Here is a 14093-nt window from a genome sequence, read left to right as displayed (position 1 = left end):
ACAAGTTAGGATATCATCCCCACCATCTGGATGTGTGTCGGTTCTCGTTTTCAAGGAGTTTTTTCGACGTGCTATAAAGCTGTGGAATGAGCTTCCTTGTGCAGATTTTCCGGGACGATACAAGATTGAAGGTACAAAAATAGCGCTTACACCTTCCTTAAAGGCCGGCAATACTCCTGTGACTACTCTGATGTTGCAAGAGAATGTGGTTGGCGGTGATAACTTAACACCAGGTAACCCATACGCTCGTTTGACCTCATTTTCCTTAAAAAAAAGTTAGCTTAGGGTGTTTAATTAAGTGATTTAAAGCTACGTTTCACTATGACTGTCAGCATATTTTATAGCAGTGCACATTTGTTTTTTTCCTAAAATAATAATCATTTCGTTCTTTGCCATATAGATGAAACAAGCGGAACACTACCAATGACAGTTATAAAGTACTCGTACGTGTTTTTGTAATGATCATATTTTTAGCTAGCACCTCTGTATATCTAGCTTCGTGTCCATAATTTTTAAGGGATAGAGGACTCAGCCACTCGGCTGTCAAACTTTCTTGTTTGTCGTCAATTATTATAAAAACCCTTCTATAGTCAATTATTATAAAGTTACCTGCGAGACTTCCTTTTCTTTCTTCTCTCGCACAGTAGGAGTTGGTGTTATCTTCTCATACTTTTCAAGAACTGGTCTCTCATAATCATCAACGAAGTCCAATTCATACTGTAAGAAAACAATGTAGTTATACACATAATTTCTGCAAAACTTTTTACGCCATAATACTGCATCATAATACGAGGCCTGAAAAAAATAAAGCGACATGCGATCAACAATCATACAAATTGCAAAAATCTTGAAACAAAAAACTCCAAAAACTTTCGAGAATATTCCAATATGGATCTGAAAAGAATATGTTTGTAGTGAAAAGTATAGAATGTGTATTTACAGAAGATAATTGAATAGTTTTTCACTGTAGCTGTGAATATAATATAAAAGCTGATAGTGTTCATATAAATAAAGAAGTGTATGTGCATGAAAACTATAAAGTGATTTGTTGAACAGATTGCAGGGCAAATATAATATAATGTGTATTTATAGATACGATTGTGCATTACAGAGAATATAATATTTAATTGTAATGGGTTTTACCCCGCTGCCGTTTTCGTTGTCAAGTGTAGCTGTTTTTGGTTTGTCCTGTGTTTTCTTTGTGGTTTTCTTGAGTTGTGGTACTTGAAATTTACCACCTTGAACTGTAAGCGGTTCCTACGAACAATACAGGTTAGATATAGGCTCACTATTAGAAGCTTCTACGTCTATGTTAACATATTATTTCTATGTCCAACGCAATTTTGCTAAAATTAATAGGCCTGCGAATAATCATAAAAGTAGTATTAGTCGCTGTACTAATAAACAAAATACTATAAGCATCTCAGAATTCTTAGTAAATAAATGTTTTTAAGAGCTCTCTACCTCTGCATCATCATCTTTTTTCTTGACCACTCCTGGTCTTTTAACCTTGAGTGCAGCAGCTTCAGAACCCTCCTAATAATAAGAAATTAATTGCTATTAACGTTTATAATATGACGTAAAATTTTACTGTATTTAATGCATTGATAACAAGATCAAAATTATGCTGTGATTTATTAAAATCCTAAATACTTTTTTGTTTGAGATGCTTAGAGTATTAAATATAGTACCGTTGGCTTTTTCTTCGTGGGTGTTTTTTGCGTAAGTGATGCCTCTTCGGGGGCTGTCGTACTTGTTTTTGTTCTTGGTTTGGATACATTCACTGATTCTTCTGTATCTTCAACCTATTCCATAATTACACAACATAAAACACATGAGAAATATTGAAAGGCATTCCAAAAGATCAATAGCTTAATAGAAAGAAGAAGTCTGTGTTTATTTACAAGGTGGTACATTGACTGCAGGTTCTATACATCTATGGTTCTTAAATTTAATATATTTTTGGACTGAGTAAATAAAAAAGTACTTATAAAAATATTCGCAGAATAACTCTTTACAAAGTTACTCAGCAAATAAAATAGATCATTAAGTAAGATTTTGAAATACTGAGTTGAAACTATCAGACGTATGAGAACAGTGTGAGATGCATCTATAAGGTGCACTGTGCTGATTTTGTAAAAATAGTGATGTGTTTTGTGTGCATTCTCGTACCAGTTTTATACAACAGCAATTGCTGTATACCTTGATAATGTAAGACATTCTTCTTTCTGATGTTTTATTTGTGGGATCTGACTTGTCTAAGATCTGTGAATATTTTTAATTGGAAATATTTAATTAAACTTAATGTAAAGCCTTAAATTGCGTAGTATGTAAAGAGTATACCTGTTTAGTTTTGTCTTTAGGCCGTTTAATTGTCTTGTCTTCAATAATTTCCGGTTTTTTAACTTTAAGATTTGCTCTAGCCTCACCCGCCTGATAATCAAATGACTAGTTTACTTAGATTGTACGTTAAACAAAATGTATTAGGAATTTACTGACGGCAGGAATTTAATCAGTTCAATTTAAGCAGGTTAATAAATATGGTATTACTATAAAAACTAACTTTTCAAATTTACAAACGTTAGAAATAAAAGATTATCAAATTCTTGATTACTATTCATATATTGTGTCTTGCAGGATATTAAGGTTGGAAAGCGATACGCATGTGTAATACGAACCGTTAGTTCTTTTTCAGCAGGTGTTTTATGTGTTAAAGAAACGTCTTCGGGAGCATCTCCAGGCTTAATTGTTTTTTTCTGTTGAGTGAAGCTTTCTTCTTCGTCGACATCCATTGGCTATGGAATAATGTTTTAATAATTGTAGTAAGGTAATTTGGGACAGTAATATAAATACACTAAGTAAAATATTAAAATACCTCTGGCTTATCTTTATCTTTAACAGAACGTCGCCTTTGGACTGTAGCTGAAGAAACATCTTCAGGAGTTTTGTCATCCTATTCAAAATTCACAAAATTAAATATGTATTTATTTAAATTATTAATTAAACTGCATAATGTGTATTCATTAAATGTAAAGCGTATAGGTTCGTTATTTGCATCTTTACTCAATTTCATTTAGTATGTTTTATTACGTCATGGATAGTTATTGCTGTTTGTCTATAAAAAAATTCTACAAAGCGGGTGTGAATACCGGGTACCTTTTTTCTTTTTTCAAGTGGTGTTGGTGTTATTTTTTCGTATTTTTCAAGGACTGGCCTTTCATAGTCGTCGACGAACTCTTCCTCCACATCCTTTAAATGTACAGTGTGATAAGTAATAAAAAATAGAACATTTCAAAGTTTAGTAGAGTATATTAAGGTAGTGAATATTATACTTATACCTCTCACCTCAAGTCAGGACTAAATGCAATAAAACAGTATTATTATGAACTTTTAAAGCATGCGATTTAAAAGTATAAGATGCCTGCAAGATTTGTTAAAAGTGAAGCGAAATATTAACAGTACCAAGTAAGCTGCAACCTTCTGAAGAATATCAAGACCAGAAACAGCAGTTCCTCTTCAAATGTGAAATAAAATGTGCAGTTTTGATACACTCGTGAATTATTGTGTATTTTTTAAGTATGTGAGACTTGAGTGCTGTGAAAGTTCATCATATTTGTGCAGATTAATTTTGTTTGACAACTCCAAACCTTGTGTTATTTAGTGTGTAATGTGTACCTTTGTGTCTTTTAGTGACGATCGTTTCTTTGGTTGTGGTTTATCTATGTAGTTCTTTAATTCTTTAATGTCTTCACCTTTGTCAACATCCTACAGAATATGAAAATTAGCGGTTTTTAAATCGTTTTGATTAAGTTTAATAAATTTATATTCATAATTTTTACCTTATCTTTAATAGTTGATTTTTTACGAAGGGACTTTTCTTCATTGTCTTTTAATTTAGGCTTTTCTTGTGTTTCATTCTAGTAACGAAATGATATTAATGAATATAATTTTACTGAAACTATATATAAAAAATATTGAATAATTACTAAAATGATGTACAAAGTATACCTTAGTGTCGCTAGATGGTCGTCTATCTTTAGATGAAGGTGTAGTTTTTTCAAGCTCAGATATATCACGGTTGTTTTTTAATTGTTTTTCGTCCTAAAATTTATATATTGTTATAACATTTATATAATGTCGTAAATTATAATATTATCCAAATTCATGATTTTTTTATATATTGTGTAAGGTCGATTAAATACCTTCGTATCACTAGGACGAAGTTTATTAATAGGCAAACTATCGCGTTTGTTTTGAGAACCATCATGCCGTATTGTAGGTTCCTAAAAATTATACGATACATTTTTATCTAGAAGTAAATTTGCTCCCTATTAACAATAATTTCATTGTATTCAATATAATACCTGTTCATTGGGAGTGAGAATTTTTTCGGGCGTTGATGCTTGATTTGATTCTTTAGATGTATCTTTAAGATCTTTGACCTTAACAAAATATATTTTAAAGCATTAGTTTAAGGTGAATTTCTTATTAAACATTGATATTAACTAACATACTAACCAAATTAGCCTGAGGCTTTTGTTCATTTAATTTTAAGTCAGCTGGTTTATATATTTTATGCTCTTTTGCAGAAGGTTCTTGTTGTATGTCATCGACCTCCATCTGTGGTAAACGATAAATGGGTTCTTTATTATGATCCCAATTTTAAGTGTCTTTATTTGATAATAAAATGTACATTGTAAATAATGAAGATATACAAATGAAATCTGTATACCAAAGTTACTGGATGATGCGGGACCCAAACCCGCACCTCTTGACTTACGTCCCAGCGCTCTACCATTAAAATTATGGAATACAAATGTAATTTGTATAATTAATCCTAGCAGTGAGAGATTTTAAATCTGTTCTAAATAATTACCATACCTCAACTCTGTCTTTAACTGAACTTCGTCTACGAATTGATGAAATGTTAACTTCTTTTGGCGTTTCTTCCTATTAAATAGATATTTATATTATTTCTTTGACTTATATTTATTTGTAAGTGTATGTTAGTGTTATAGTGTACCTTTTCCTTTGGTTGTTTGGATGTGGGTGTAGGCGTAAATTTTTCATATTTTTCTAATACTGGCCGCTCATAATCGTCAATATATTCTTCTTCATCAACCTTCAATATCATATTTACTTGATAAAAAGTAAATCTTAAATAAATTATTTATAAAAACTTGCACGAGATCAAGCGAAGCAGAAAGCTGTAGTCGAGTATTATGCACATATTTATGCTGATAGTAAATTTGCTAAGCAAAGATAAAGATGTATACCGGTATCATCTATTGTGGTTTATTAATTAAAAAAATTAATATTTTATAAGAAAATAGCAATTTAACATATTATATAAAGTAGGTATAGTAAAAATATTAAAGGAAATATTATTAGCCGCAATTTAGGTAACTAATTTGTGTAAATAGTTAGTGTTGCATAAAATTTCTATACCTCTTTATCCTTAAGAGAAGGACGTTTCTTAATTTTACTATCGTCTTTCTTTATTGCCTTAGTCTTTGGTTTTTCTTCAATTTTTTTATCCTCCTCCTAAATAAAGAATGTCGTCTTCAAATATACGAAGTTAAGGCCAACAATACACATTAAGTTTAACTATTTTTAACTTTACCTTCTCTTTTGTTACAGGTCGTTTACGAAGACTAGGTAATTCAGATGCTTCATCATCTGGTTTTGGTTTGATTTTTCCTTTCATGATATCAGTTTCATCCTAACAAATAATTTTAATCGTAAGTATCATGAAAACGTTAAAAGATTATTATGTGGATATGATAAGATTTTTAATATACCTGTGTATCACTTGATACTTGTTTTGACTTAGTTGTTTGTTTAACCTTTTCGAACTTCTCAAGTTCTGGTTTTTTGAAGTTGTCATTAAGTGGCGAATCCTATAAATATATTATAATTCACAAATACTATTTTATTACTATTTTAATTATAATTTATAACCATAATAATACGTAGGTTATAATGAATATACCTCTTTTATGCCGTTTTGTTTCTTAGATTTGTCTATTGCGGATGGACTAATCTTATCATATTTGTCAAGCTCAGGGCTTTCGTAATCATCTACAAATTCATTTTCTTGTTCCGGCTTAAATCAAATAAGGTAAATTATAAATAAATTACTAAAGACTACATTAAAACTTATTTTGACTAAAAAAAATTAATATTGAATTTGATTGCTGGTATTTAATTACATACGACTACCTTTCTGATTGGTTTTTTACTTTCAGCCACTTTAGGTTCATCAACATTTTCTTCTTTTGGTTTGACTGAAGTTTTTGATAATTTTACTTTGGATATTTCATCAACGGGCTCTTCCGGCTTAAGAATACCTTTTTTAATACTTGTTCTTCTAGGTTGTTCTACGACCTATCATAATTATAAAGTATTTAATAAACAAAGTTAAAGAACAATATAAGCAATAAAAGGTTTTATGCCGTATTATAATTTTAACTTCCTAAATTATTTAATTGTATCAATGAAGTTCCATAGATACCTCGTCTTTACGCACAGTTTTACTCTTTTTATCAGGAACCTCAGCGGTTTTCGAAAGCTCCGTTTCACTATCTTCAGGTTCGCTTTTAATACTGCCGGTCAATGAAGCTCGTTTTGTCTGATTGAAATAATATTTTAACACTTAATTTCAACATTGTATTCATTGTATCAAAATTTAAGCTTAATAAGTGTTGTTATTTTTGGTGAAGTATTATATATCGATTTGTAGTGTTTACCTTTGGTGTGTCATCCACTTTAGCCCTTTTTTCTAGGGGTGTAGGTGTGATTCGCTCATATTTTTCTAATACTGGTCGTTCATAATCGTCAACAAACTCGAAGTCATCCTATTGGAACATTTAAATACAACCAAATGTTAACACGACACTTATTATAAGTTAAATTAAACAACATACATTTTATTTACAGTTCGAACACTCATAAAATCACAGATCTATGTGTTTTAGGCATAACATTTACTAACGAGTAACTGTTGGATCCGACATATACATTAATTTCACCAATTCAAATGGGTTGGATGTTTTTCAAAATAAAAATCAATATACTTACGTCCTCCTTTTTCTTAGAAACAACCTTCTTTCGTACCACTTTTTTCTTTTCTTCTGTTTTCTTAGTTGTTTCTTTTTCCTCCTGTTTTGGTTCCTCTTTTGGTTTCACAGGTTTGAGTTTTGGTAACCCATCTATTTGTTTTTCTGAATCTGCTTCTTTTTTCTGTTTTGATTCAATTTTTTCTAAAAGTGCTTTCTTCTCTTCTGCACTCTTAGCAGTTTTCTTTTGAAGGATTTTTTTGGTTTCCTGTTCTTCAACTTCTGATGTTTTACTTTGAGATTTTGATTCCATTTTGCTTTCAGCGTTTTGTGATTCCATAGTAATCTCTTCATTTTGGATCTCACCTTTAACCTCTTGCTTTTTAGTAACTTTTTTGGTCGATGTCTTTTTGGTTTCCTCCTATGTATCAAGTATATTATTACATAAGTATCAAAGCAAGTATTTAATTGTGATGTACTCAATTTTATTCTGCAGAGTTTTGGGAATTAAAGTTGTTGTAAATAAAATATTTAAAAACAAATTATTGTTTATGAATAAATAGTGAAATCAAATTCAGATTTCTTCAAATATTGTGTCAAAACTGACACTTGTGAATATCAAAAATTATGCATACACAAAAGGCTGAGCTTTAATAAGAAGAAGTAACAAGAAACTCATTACAAACTTTTTTAATTACAATTAATCTATTTGAACCGATACGACAAAAACAGTGAAACGCGAGTAGGTTAAAAAATAAAAACAAATTGTAAATTTAAAAATACGCTAATATGCTTATATGAGGTGGACAACAGTGCATGTTCAATATACATTTTGTGCGGCACGACTTACAGGTATACCTGTGACTTACAGGTGAACCTGATAATTTTTAAGCAATAACAGAGATTAATATTCAAATGGTTGAAGGTATGTTTCAAATATATTGGAAAATTTTAAATAATAAGTTTAATATGCAAAGTGTTTGTTTCTAATTTTATTGCTGTTTATTGTATCAGATATTCAAAATATATTTGTTACCTGTCTTTCATCTATGTGGTTCTCTTCTATTATCGATTTTTCTTCGACAATTGACATTTCCTCTTCGGACTCTTCCATCACTGTTATTTCTTCCTTCTCTTCTTCTTTTTCTTTCTTCTTTTTCTAAAGACAAAATTTTAGTACTTATTTTAATTATTCAACCCGGAATTGTGGTAGTGTTTTTGTTACATTGCTAGTTATGATTATGAAAATTTGATTTTAGTACATAATATTCTTAACCGACCTTAAGAAGGAGGTTCTCAATTCGATTGGTGTATTTTTTTATGTACATGTGTACCGATTACTGATTAGTTTCAGGGAAAAGTTGCCATTTGCATTGCATTCCCATAAAAGTTTGGACCAGTTGTTTTCATTTTATGAACATCTTTATCTTATTATAAGTTTTTAAGAGTTTTCATTTCGGTTGATTATAAATTATTACTAACCCATTGGTTAAATAAGTGGGTTTTAGGCAACCTGACATTCATAGCAATCAAAGTTTCTTCACGATATCTCACTGTCAAGTCAAGTCACAAGAACGTGAAATAGAGATTCGAACAGTATTTTTTCAAAGTGAATTCCTTTTTTTCCGTTCTCGTTTCTTGAGATATATACTGTTTCAGGCACCGGGAACCTTTCGTAGGCCTACCCAGCTTCTTATAAATGACTATTTAATATGAACAATAAGCAACCAAATGCTTACAGAACAACGTAATATTATAGACACAACGTTATTATAGACAAAAGTAAAAATGAAAATTTCTACGTTTAATAAAAAATAAAACACGTGATTGATAGTCTTTTGTTTTTGGGACCTACTAGTGTATAAGGGCCGATTGGGTTAGATATCAATTAGTTGATTACACTACTGTTTAACTAAACAAAAAACCAGCAATGTACCAATTTACATAATTATAAAAATATTAGTTTGTTAAATAAACAATTAAAAAAAATGAATTTAATAGTAGTTTCGAAAGTATAAATCTATCTTACGTAACTTTTTAAATTATTATTTGTCATGCGTTTTTTGTTTAATGATCGAGGACACCGTGAGAAATATAATTGGTGACGTAAACTGTTTTAAAAACCCAGGTACATGATTTTACTATCTTCATTATCATATTTGACATTGAATTAATTATCTTCATAATACAAAAAAGTAATTACAATTACCTTTTCCTCAACCAAAGTCAAATCAGCACTTGATTCGTCTTCACCGAATTCATTTCTGATTACGACTTTATAGTTGGCAACATATCTTGATGTTACTTTTCTTATGACCAGTCTTGCATTTGTGCCATCAAATGATGTACTAACGTCCGAAGAATCTCTTATTATAGTAGAATTTTTGTACCATGTACATCTACATGATTGATCAGAGGTCTTCAGCACAGCAACGAACTCTGCTTCATCGTTTTCTTTTTTAGCCTAAAGAATGAAATCAATTAAAAAATAAAGGATAAATATGTTTTGTCGATTTAGGCTTAGAAAGTGTTTTTAAACTTACCAAACTTCTGAAATGTTTTATAATTTGTGGTTTTTCGCCCTTTTCTTCCGGTATGTCAATGATTTCGACTTGTTGTGATGTCGCTTCACCTTTCTCATTTTTAGCTACCAATTTATAAGATCCTTTATCTTGTTGGCTTACATTTGAAATCTCTAATTTCACAGTAAATTCACCCTAAAACAAAAATGTTTGTGATTACATTACAATGTTTCCTACAGGCTGATCTAATATTTATCATAAAATAAAATATAGTAAACTAACGTATTTTTAATACATAATTTATGCACGCAACTGATATATTATTATCCAGTTAGCGGCGACTAGCGGTTTCTTCTTACTCTTGATCGAAGAAACAATGAAGGAGAATAGATCAACGAACTTACCTCTCTCGCAGGCTCAATCAATACTGTATGCCTTGAATCTTCCTTAACAGCACTAGCTTCCTTATACCATGTACACGAAGGCGCAAATTTACTTAATACTTTACATTCAACAATCACAGTCTTCTTCTTAACTATTTTAATGATCTTTGGTTTCTCTTTAATAACTGGAATGACTGTAAATAAAGGCGAAATTGTGTTAATACAAGTTGGTTGATTCTAGGTAAACATTACGAAGTAATTACTTACTTTCTATATTGAGCGTAAGATTTGCATTGAGCTCCCCTAGATCATTTTTAATATTGCATTTATACAATCCGGAGTCCTCAATTCCAGGGTCTAAGAGTTCTAATACAATTGTATAAATGTCTTCCTTTACTTCGACCCTGGTTTTGATTTTCGACGAGTCCCTGATTTGTTTTCCCTCGTGGTACCACACAATCGTCGGTTTGGGATTAGCTTTAACTTTGCATCCCATTATAACTAGTTTTCCATTATCTTTTGATTGAATTGTTGGTTTTTCTATAAATGTGGGGCCTTCACCTTCAGGTTCAGGCTCGGCCTCAATGTTTAAGTTCAGGTTTGCATTGCTTTCTCCAAATTCATTTTGAACATGACAGCGGTATGCGCCACCATCCACTGCTGTTGGATTAGATAAAAGCAATACTAATTCATATACATCTTCACTTATTATTGTTGACTTAACCTGAATTTTACTACTAGCTTTTATGACAGTCGTGCCACGGTACCACGTCACTACAGCCGCCGGCTTAGCCTTGCAGACACAACGCATTGTGATGAGTGTGCCATCTTCGTTGGGAATGATTCGAGGTTTCTCAATAAATGATGGTGCGAAACCATTCTCGTCATCCCCACCTGTACAAAAAAAAATTGTTTAAGTAATAAAAATTAGGCCCTTATAATAATATTATAGGTAAACAAAATAATTATCTCCTGATGCAGTTTAAAATTTATGTGTAATATGTTTTATTTTAATTATTTTTTATTATAATACTTTTAAATGTTTTTAAATTTCTAATAAAATACATCTAGCAAAACTAAAACCATAAAATAAAGCATTCGAAATTTGGTAACTAATAATAATGCTTATGCCATGCCGCTTTACGCTTATGTTATCATGCATTTGCTACTGTATGCGTACTTATTTATCCAGTATTTTTACATTACCTTGGAAATTGAGAGCAATATTAGCATTACTCTCACCAAATAAGTTAAAGGCATTACATCTATAATTTCCACCATCTTCCTTAGTCGGACTTAAAATTTCTAATGTAAGGTTATAACTATCTTTTCCTGTCGCTTTCCTAGACATTTTCATTTTAACACCGTCCCTTATTTCTTTGTCTCCATGAAACCAAGTTATATCAGGTACTGGGTGACCTTCTAATATGCATTCCATTATAAGAATATCACCCTCTTGTCGAATCGTAGGCTTCTTTGGAAACCTTGGTGCTTTTCCATCGGGGATTCTGTTCGAAAGGTTTTTAAATTAGTTTGACTGTTTATCTATAATCAATTAAATTTATTTTTATGTAGCTTACTTTGGTGTGTCCCCACTTTGGAAATTTAAATTTATTTTTGCAACGCCTTCACCGTGTTTGTTTTTTGCTACCGCTCTATATTCACCTTTGTCCGAATTCTCAACGCCTATTATTTCGAGTCGTGCTATATAATATAATGTTTGATCTTCATCTAGTGATATTTTATACCGACTACTCTCTTTGATCATTTTTTTACCTTGGTACCTGTTTAATCAAACATTTTCAAGTTTAATCCATTCCTTTTTATCATGAAACCCAATATTTACTCAAATTTTACGTAAATTTCTTACCATGTGACAGTTGGTTTCGGTTTGCCAACACATCTGCATTCGAATATTATTTTGGTACCATCATCCGATTGTCTGATCACGGGTCTTTCCGTAAAGGTCGGCTTTATATAATTCTCTGGGACGGGCGCTTCATCGCCTATTGTAACATTAGTATTATTGGATTCAATTCGTTTTAGGCCTCATCAAAATTTATTTATATTTAAGATGTTTTCTTAAAAATGTGTCTGATTTCGTTAAATTTAACGCAGCGAGGTATATGCATGAGTTAATTAAGGCATGTTTATATAGATAAGTTTGGTATAATTATTAATATAGTTTTATTTAATAATAGCTTTGGTATATAATCCATATAATATTCAATATAGTACGCATAACAGTTGCTATTAAAGAACTATTAAAAATAAGCGTTAATAAGCTGAACTTTTAGAAGTCATACATAAATATATTACTGGTAGTAGAAGAGAGGGTTAATTAAGCAATTTAGCAATTCTTATTACAATGATTATGTCAATATCCTAATACTCAAGTGCGGTAAGACGTGCAAATGCGAAACATGGTTAGTTGAATGATGTTTGTAACGTGTATGTATGCTGGCTGCGTTTGTATCGTTTGGAATTTGAATTTCAAATCCAGTGTAAAGTAAAAGTGTATAATAATGAGAAAACATCTTAAATTTAAATAGCTTAATGATGTTAACAACAATTATATGCATAATGTGTCGAGACGAGTATTTATTTCTTAGGCAATTAGTTGATGAAAGTACAAAAGCTTAGCTGCAAATATTACACAATCTACTCTGGCATCAAACGAAAAGTAAATTACCTCAATCGAGCAAAAAAATAAATTAAACACAAATGAATAAAAGTGTTACTTACGCCTCTTACAAAAGCTCAGTAAAAATATTTTTAATGTTAATGTTCAAGTAATACAAGATTTCGTTTCATTTTTTAAAACCAATATTGTAAGTAACTCTCTAATTCTTTTGCATAAGGACATAAACATTATAACTATCAATTTTTATATATAAATAAATCTACTTAAAAACCACATGTTTCTGTTAACAAAGGTTAACTTTAAATGATTTCAAAAAAATATTGCTTTTATCACTATATATGTTAATTTTAAATATTTATTAACTCACAAAATATCATTTATTTAATGGCGTAAGATTAAAGATAGTAAAATGATTATTTACAAATTATCAAGAAACAAATGTAGCTCTGTTCTGAGGGCTGGCTTAAGCCTGAAATCAAATTTACTGATAATATTGTGTTTAATAAAGATGATTATAGGAACATTAAGGTTCTTACTGTCAAAGTTCAAACTGATTGTCGCGTTACTTTCTCCCAGTTCGTTCTTCGACGTAACGCGATATTTTCCAGCGTCTTCAACTGTTACATTGTTGATTTCAAGTGACGCGTAATATGATTTCCCATCCTTGTTCACTGTAAGCTGTAAAACAAATATATTATCAGCTTTTGCTAAAATGATTAATGAGTAATTTTCTGATTAATTCTATTTTGAGAAATCAACATAAAAATCTAAAAGTTCAATAAAATTTAAATCGAGAAACTAAAAGAACACAGTTGGTAGGTAGACATTTACTTGATCCATATCTTAACTTAAATTTGAGTTATATGGAGGATAAAGTTATATTGTTAGGTGGTGTATGAAATGAAGTATATCACGTCAATATTCTCATACAATACTATTCGAAAATATTCGATGTTTGTAATTAAAAGATCGGTACTCAATTGTTCTATTATGACTAAGGTCATCTATATCGAGAACATATTAAGTTCGTATACATCGTAAATGAGGTCAAGGTCATTTGGCCAATCACTATGTAAAGTGAAAGGGCTGACTTGAATGAGAATCAACAAGGTCCTGAAAATGTTCTGAGAAAAGAGCATTAGATAGAATAACAGCAGACAAATAGTAATACACATCCAAAGTAATGTATGGAAACTGTCATAACAATCAGTTTTCAAAATGTTATCTAGGATAAAACAAAAACACTTGCAAGTTTTCTAAAAATAATTTTGCTATCTAAATATCTATATACGTATCTCAAGGTGAAAAATTGAAAAAGTGATAAAGCTTTATCTCGGTGACACCAGGCTGGTCTTATTCCCCGTGTAGGCATCGAAAACGTAAGTACGTGCGTCGACCTCTACACAGTAGGCCAGCCAGTAGGGACTCACGAGCGAGTAGTGACGCACGTGTCGAATTGATTAAAGACAAATCTTAGCGGATTACA

The 14093-nt window shown here is 30.8% G+C and overlaps 1 protein-coding gene across 45 annotated transcripts in view; it reads right to left on the bottom strand.

The window, feature by feature from the left end:
- LOC126974761 (twitchin) overlaps window positions 1-14093 on the bottom strand; it is a 194591-nt gene that overhangs the window by 130464 nt on the left and 50034 nt on the right. For 24 of the 45 annotated variants that reach the window (XM_050822373.1, XM_050822375.1, XM_050822416.1 and 21 more), the window contains exons 6-38: window positions 13144-13285; window positions 11834-11969; window positions 11544-11747; window positions 11170-11471; window positions 10231-10857; window positions 9985-10157; window positions 9602-9775; window positions 9268-9522; window positions 8095-8217; window positions 7081-7479; window positions 6750-6857; window positions 6515-6631; window positions 6223-6387; window positions 5993-6106; window positions 5802-5900; window positions 5624-5722; window positions 5449-5544; window positions 5024-5122; window positions 4882-4950; window positions 4519-4620; window positions 4365-4442; window positions 4203-4283; window positions 4009-4101; window positions 3840-3917; window positions 3676-3765; window positions 3157-3249; window positions 2876-2953; window positions 2679-2795; window positions 2344-2433; window positions 1692-1805; window positions 1465-1536; window positions 1144-1257; window positions 610-717 (exon numbers count right to left, since the gene is read on the bottom strand). In XM_050822373.1, the coding sequence (XP_050678330.1) occupies window positions 610-717; window positions 1144-1257; window positions 1465-1536; window positions 1692-1805; window positions 2344-2433; window positions 2679-2795; window positions 2876-2953; window positions 3157-3249; window positions 3676-3765; window positions 3840-3917; window positions 4009-4101; window positions 4203-4283; window positions 4365-4442; window positions 4519-4620; window positions 4882-4950; window positions 5024-5122; window positions 5449-5544; window positions 5624-5722; window positions 5802-5900; window positions 5993-6106; window positions 6223-6387; window positions 6515-6631; window positions 6750-6857; window positions 7081-7479; window positions 8095-8217; window positions 9268-9522; window positions 9602-9775; window positions 9985-10157; window positions 10231-10857; window positions 11170-11471; window positions 11544-11747; window positions 11834-11969; window positions 13144-13285 (4809 nt within the window). Of the gene's footprint in view, window positions 1-609; window positions 718-1143; window positions 1258-1464; window positions 1537-1691; window positions 1806-2202; window positions 2236-2343; window positions 2434-2678; window positions 2796-2875; window positions 2954-3156; window positions 3250-3675; window positions 3766-3839; window positions 3918-4008; window positions 4102-4202; window positions 4284-4364; window positions 4443-4518; window positions 4621-4881; window positions 4951-5023; window positions 5123-5448; window positions 5545-5623; window positions 5723-5801; window positions 5901-5992; window positions 6107-6222; window positions 6388-6514; window positions 6632-6749; window positions 6858-7080; window positions 7480-8094; window positions 8218-9267; window positions 9523-9601; window positions 9776-9984; window positions 10158-10230; window positions 10858-11169; window positions 11472-11543; window positions 11748-11833; window positions 11970-13143; window positions 13286-14093 lie in introns of those variants that run through there. The other 21 variants (XM_050822404.1, XM_050822419.1, XM_050822418.1 and 18 more) reach the window with 18 other exon arrangements.

This window comes from Leptidea sinapis, chromosome 33 (genome assembly GCF_905404315.1).
Source record: "Leptidea sinapis chromosome 33, ilLepSina1.1, whole genome shotgun sequence".
Classification (NCBI taxonomy): Eukaryota; Metazoa; Arthropoda; class Insecta; order Lepidoptera; family Pieridae; genus Leptidea; species Leptidea sinapis.
Note: the sequence above shows the minus strand (reverse complement) of the source record. Positions and strands in the feature narration are given on the sequence as shown.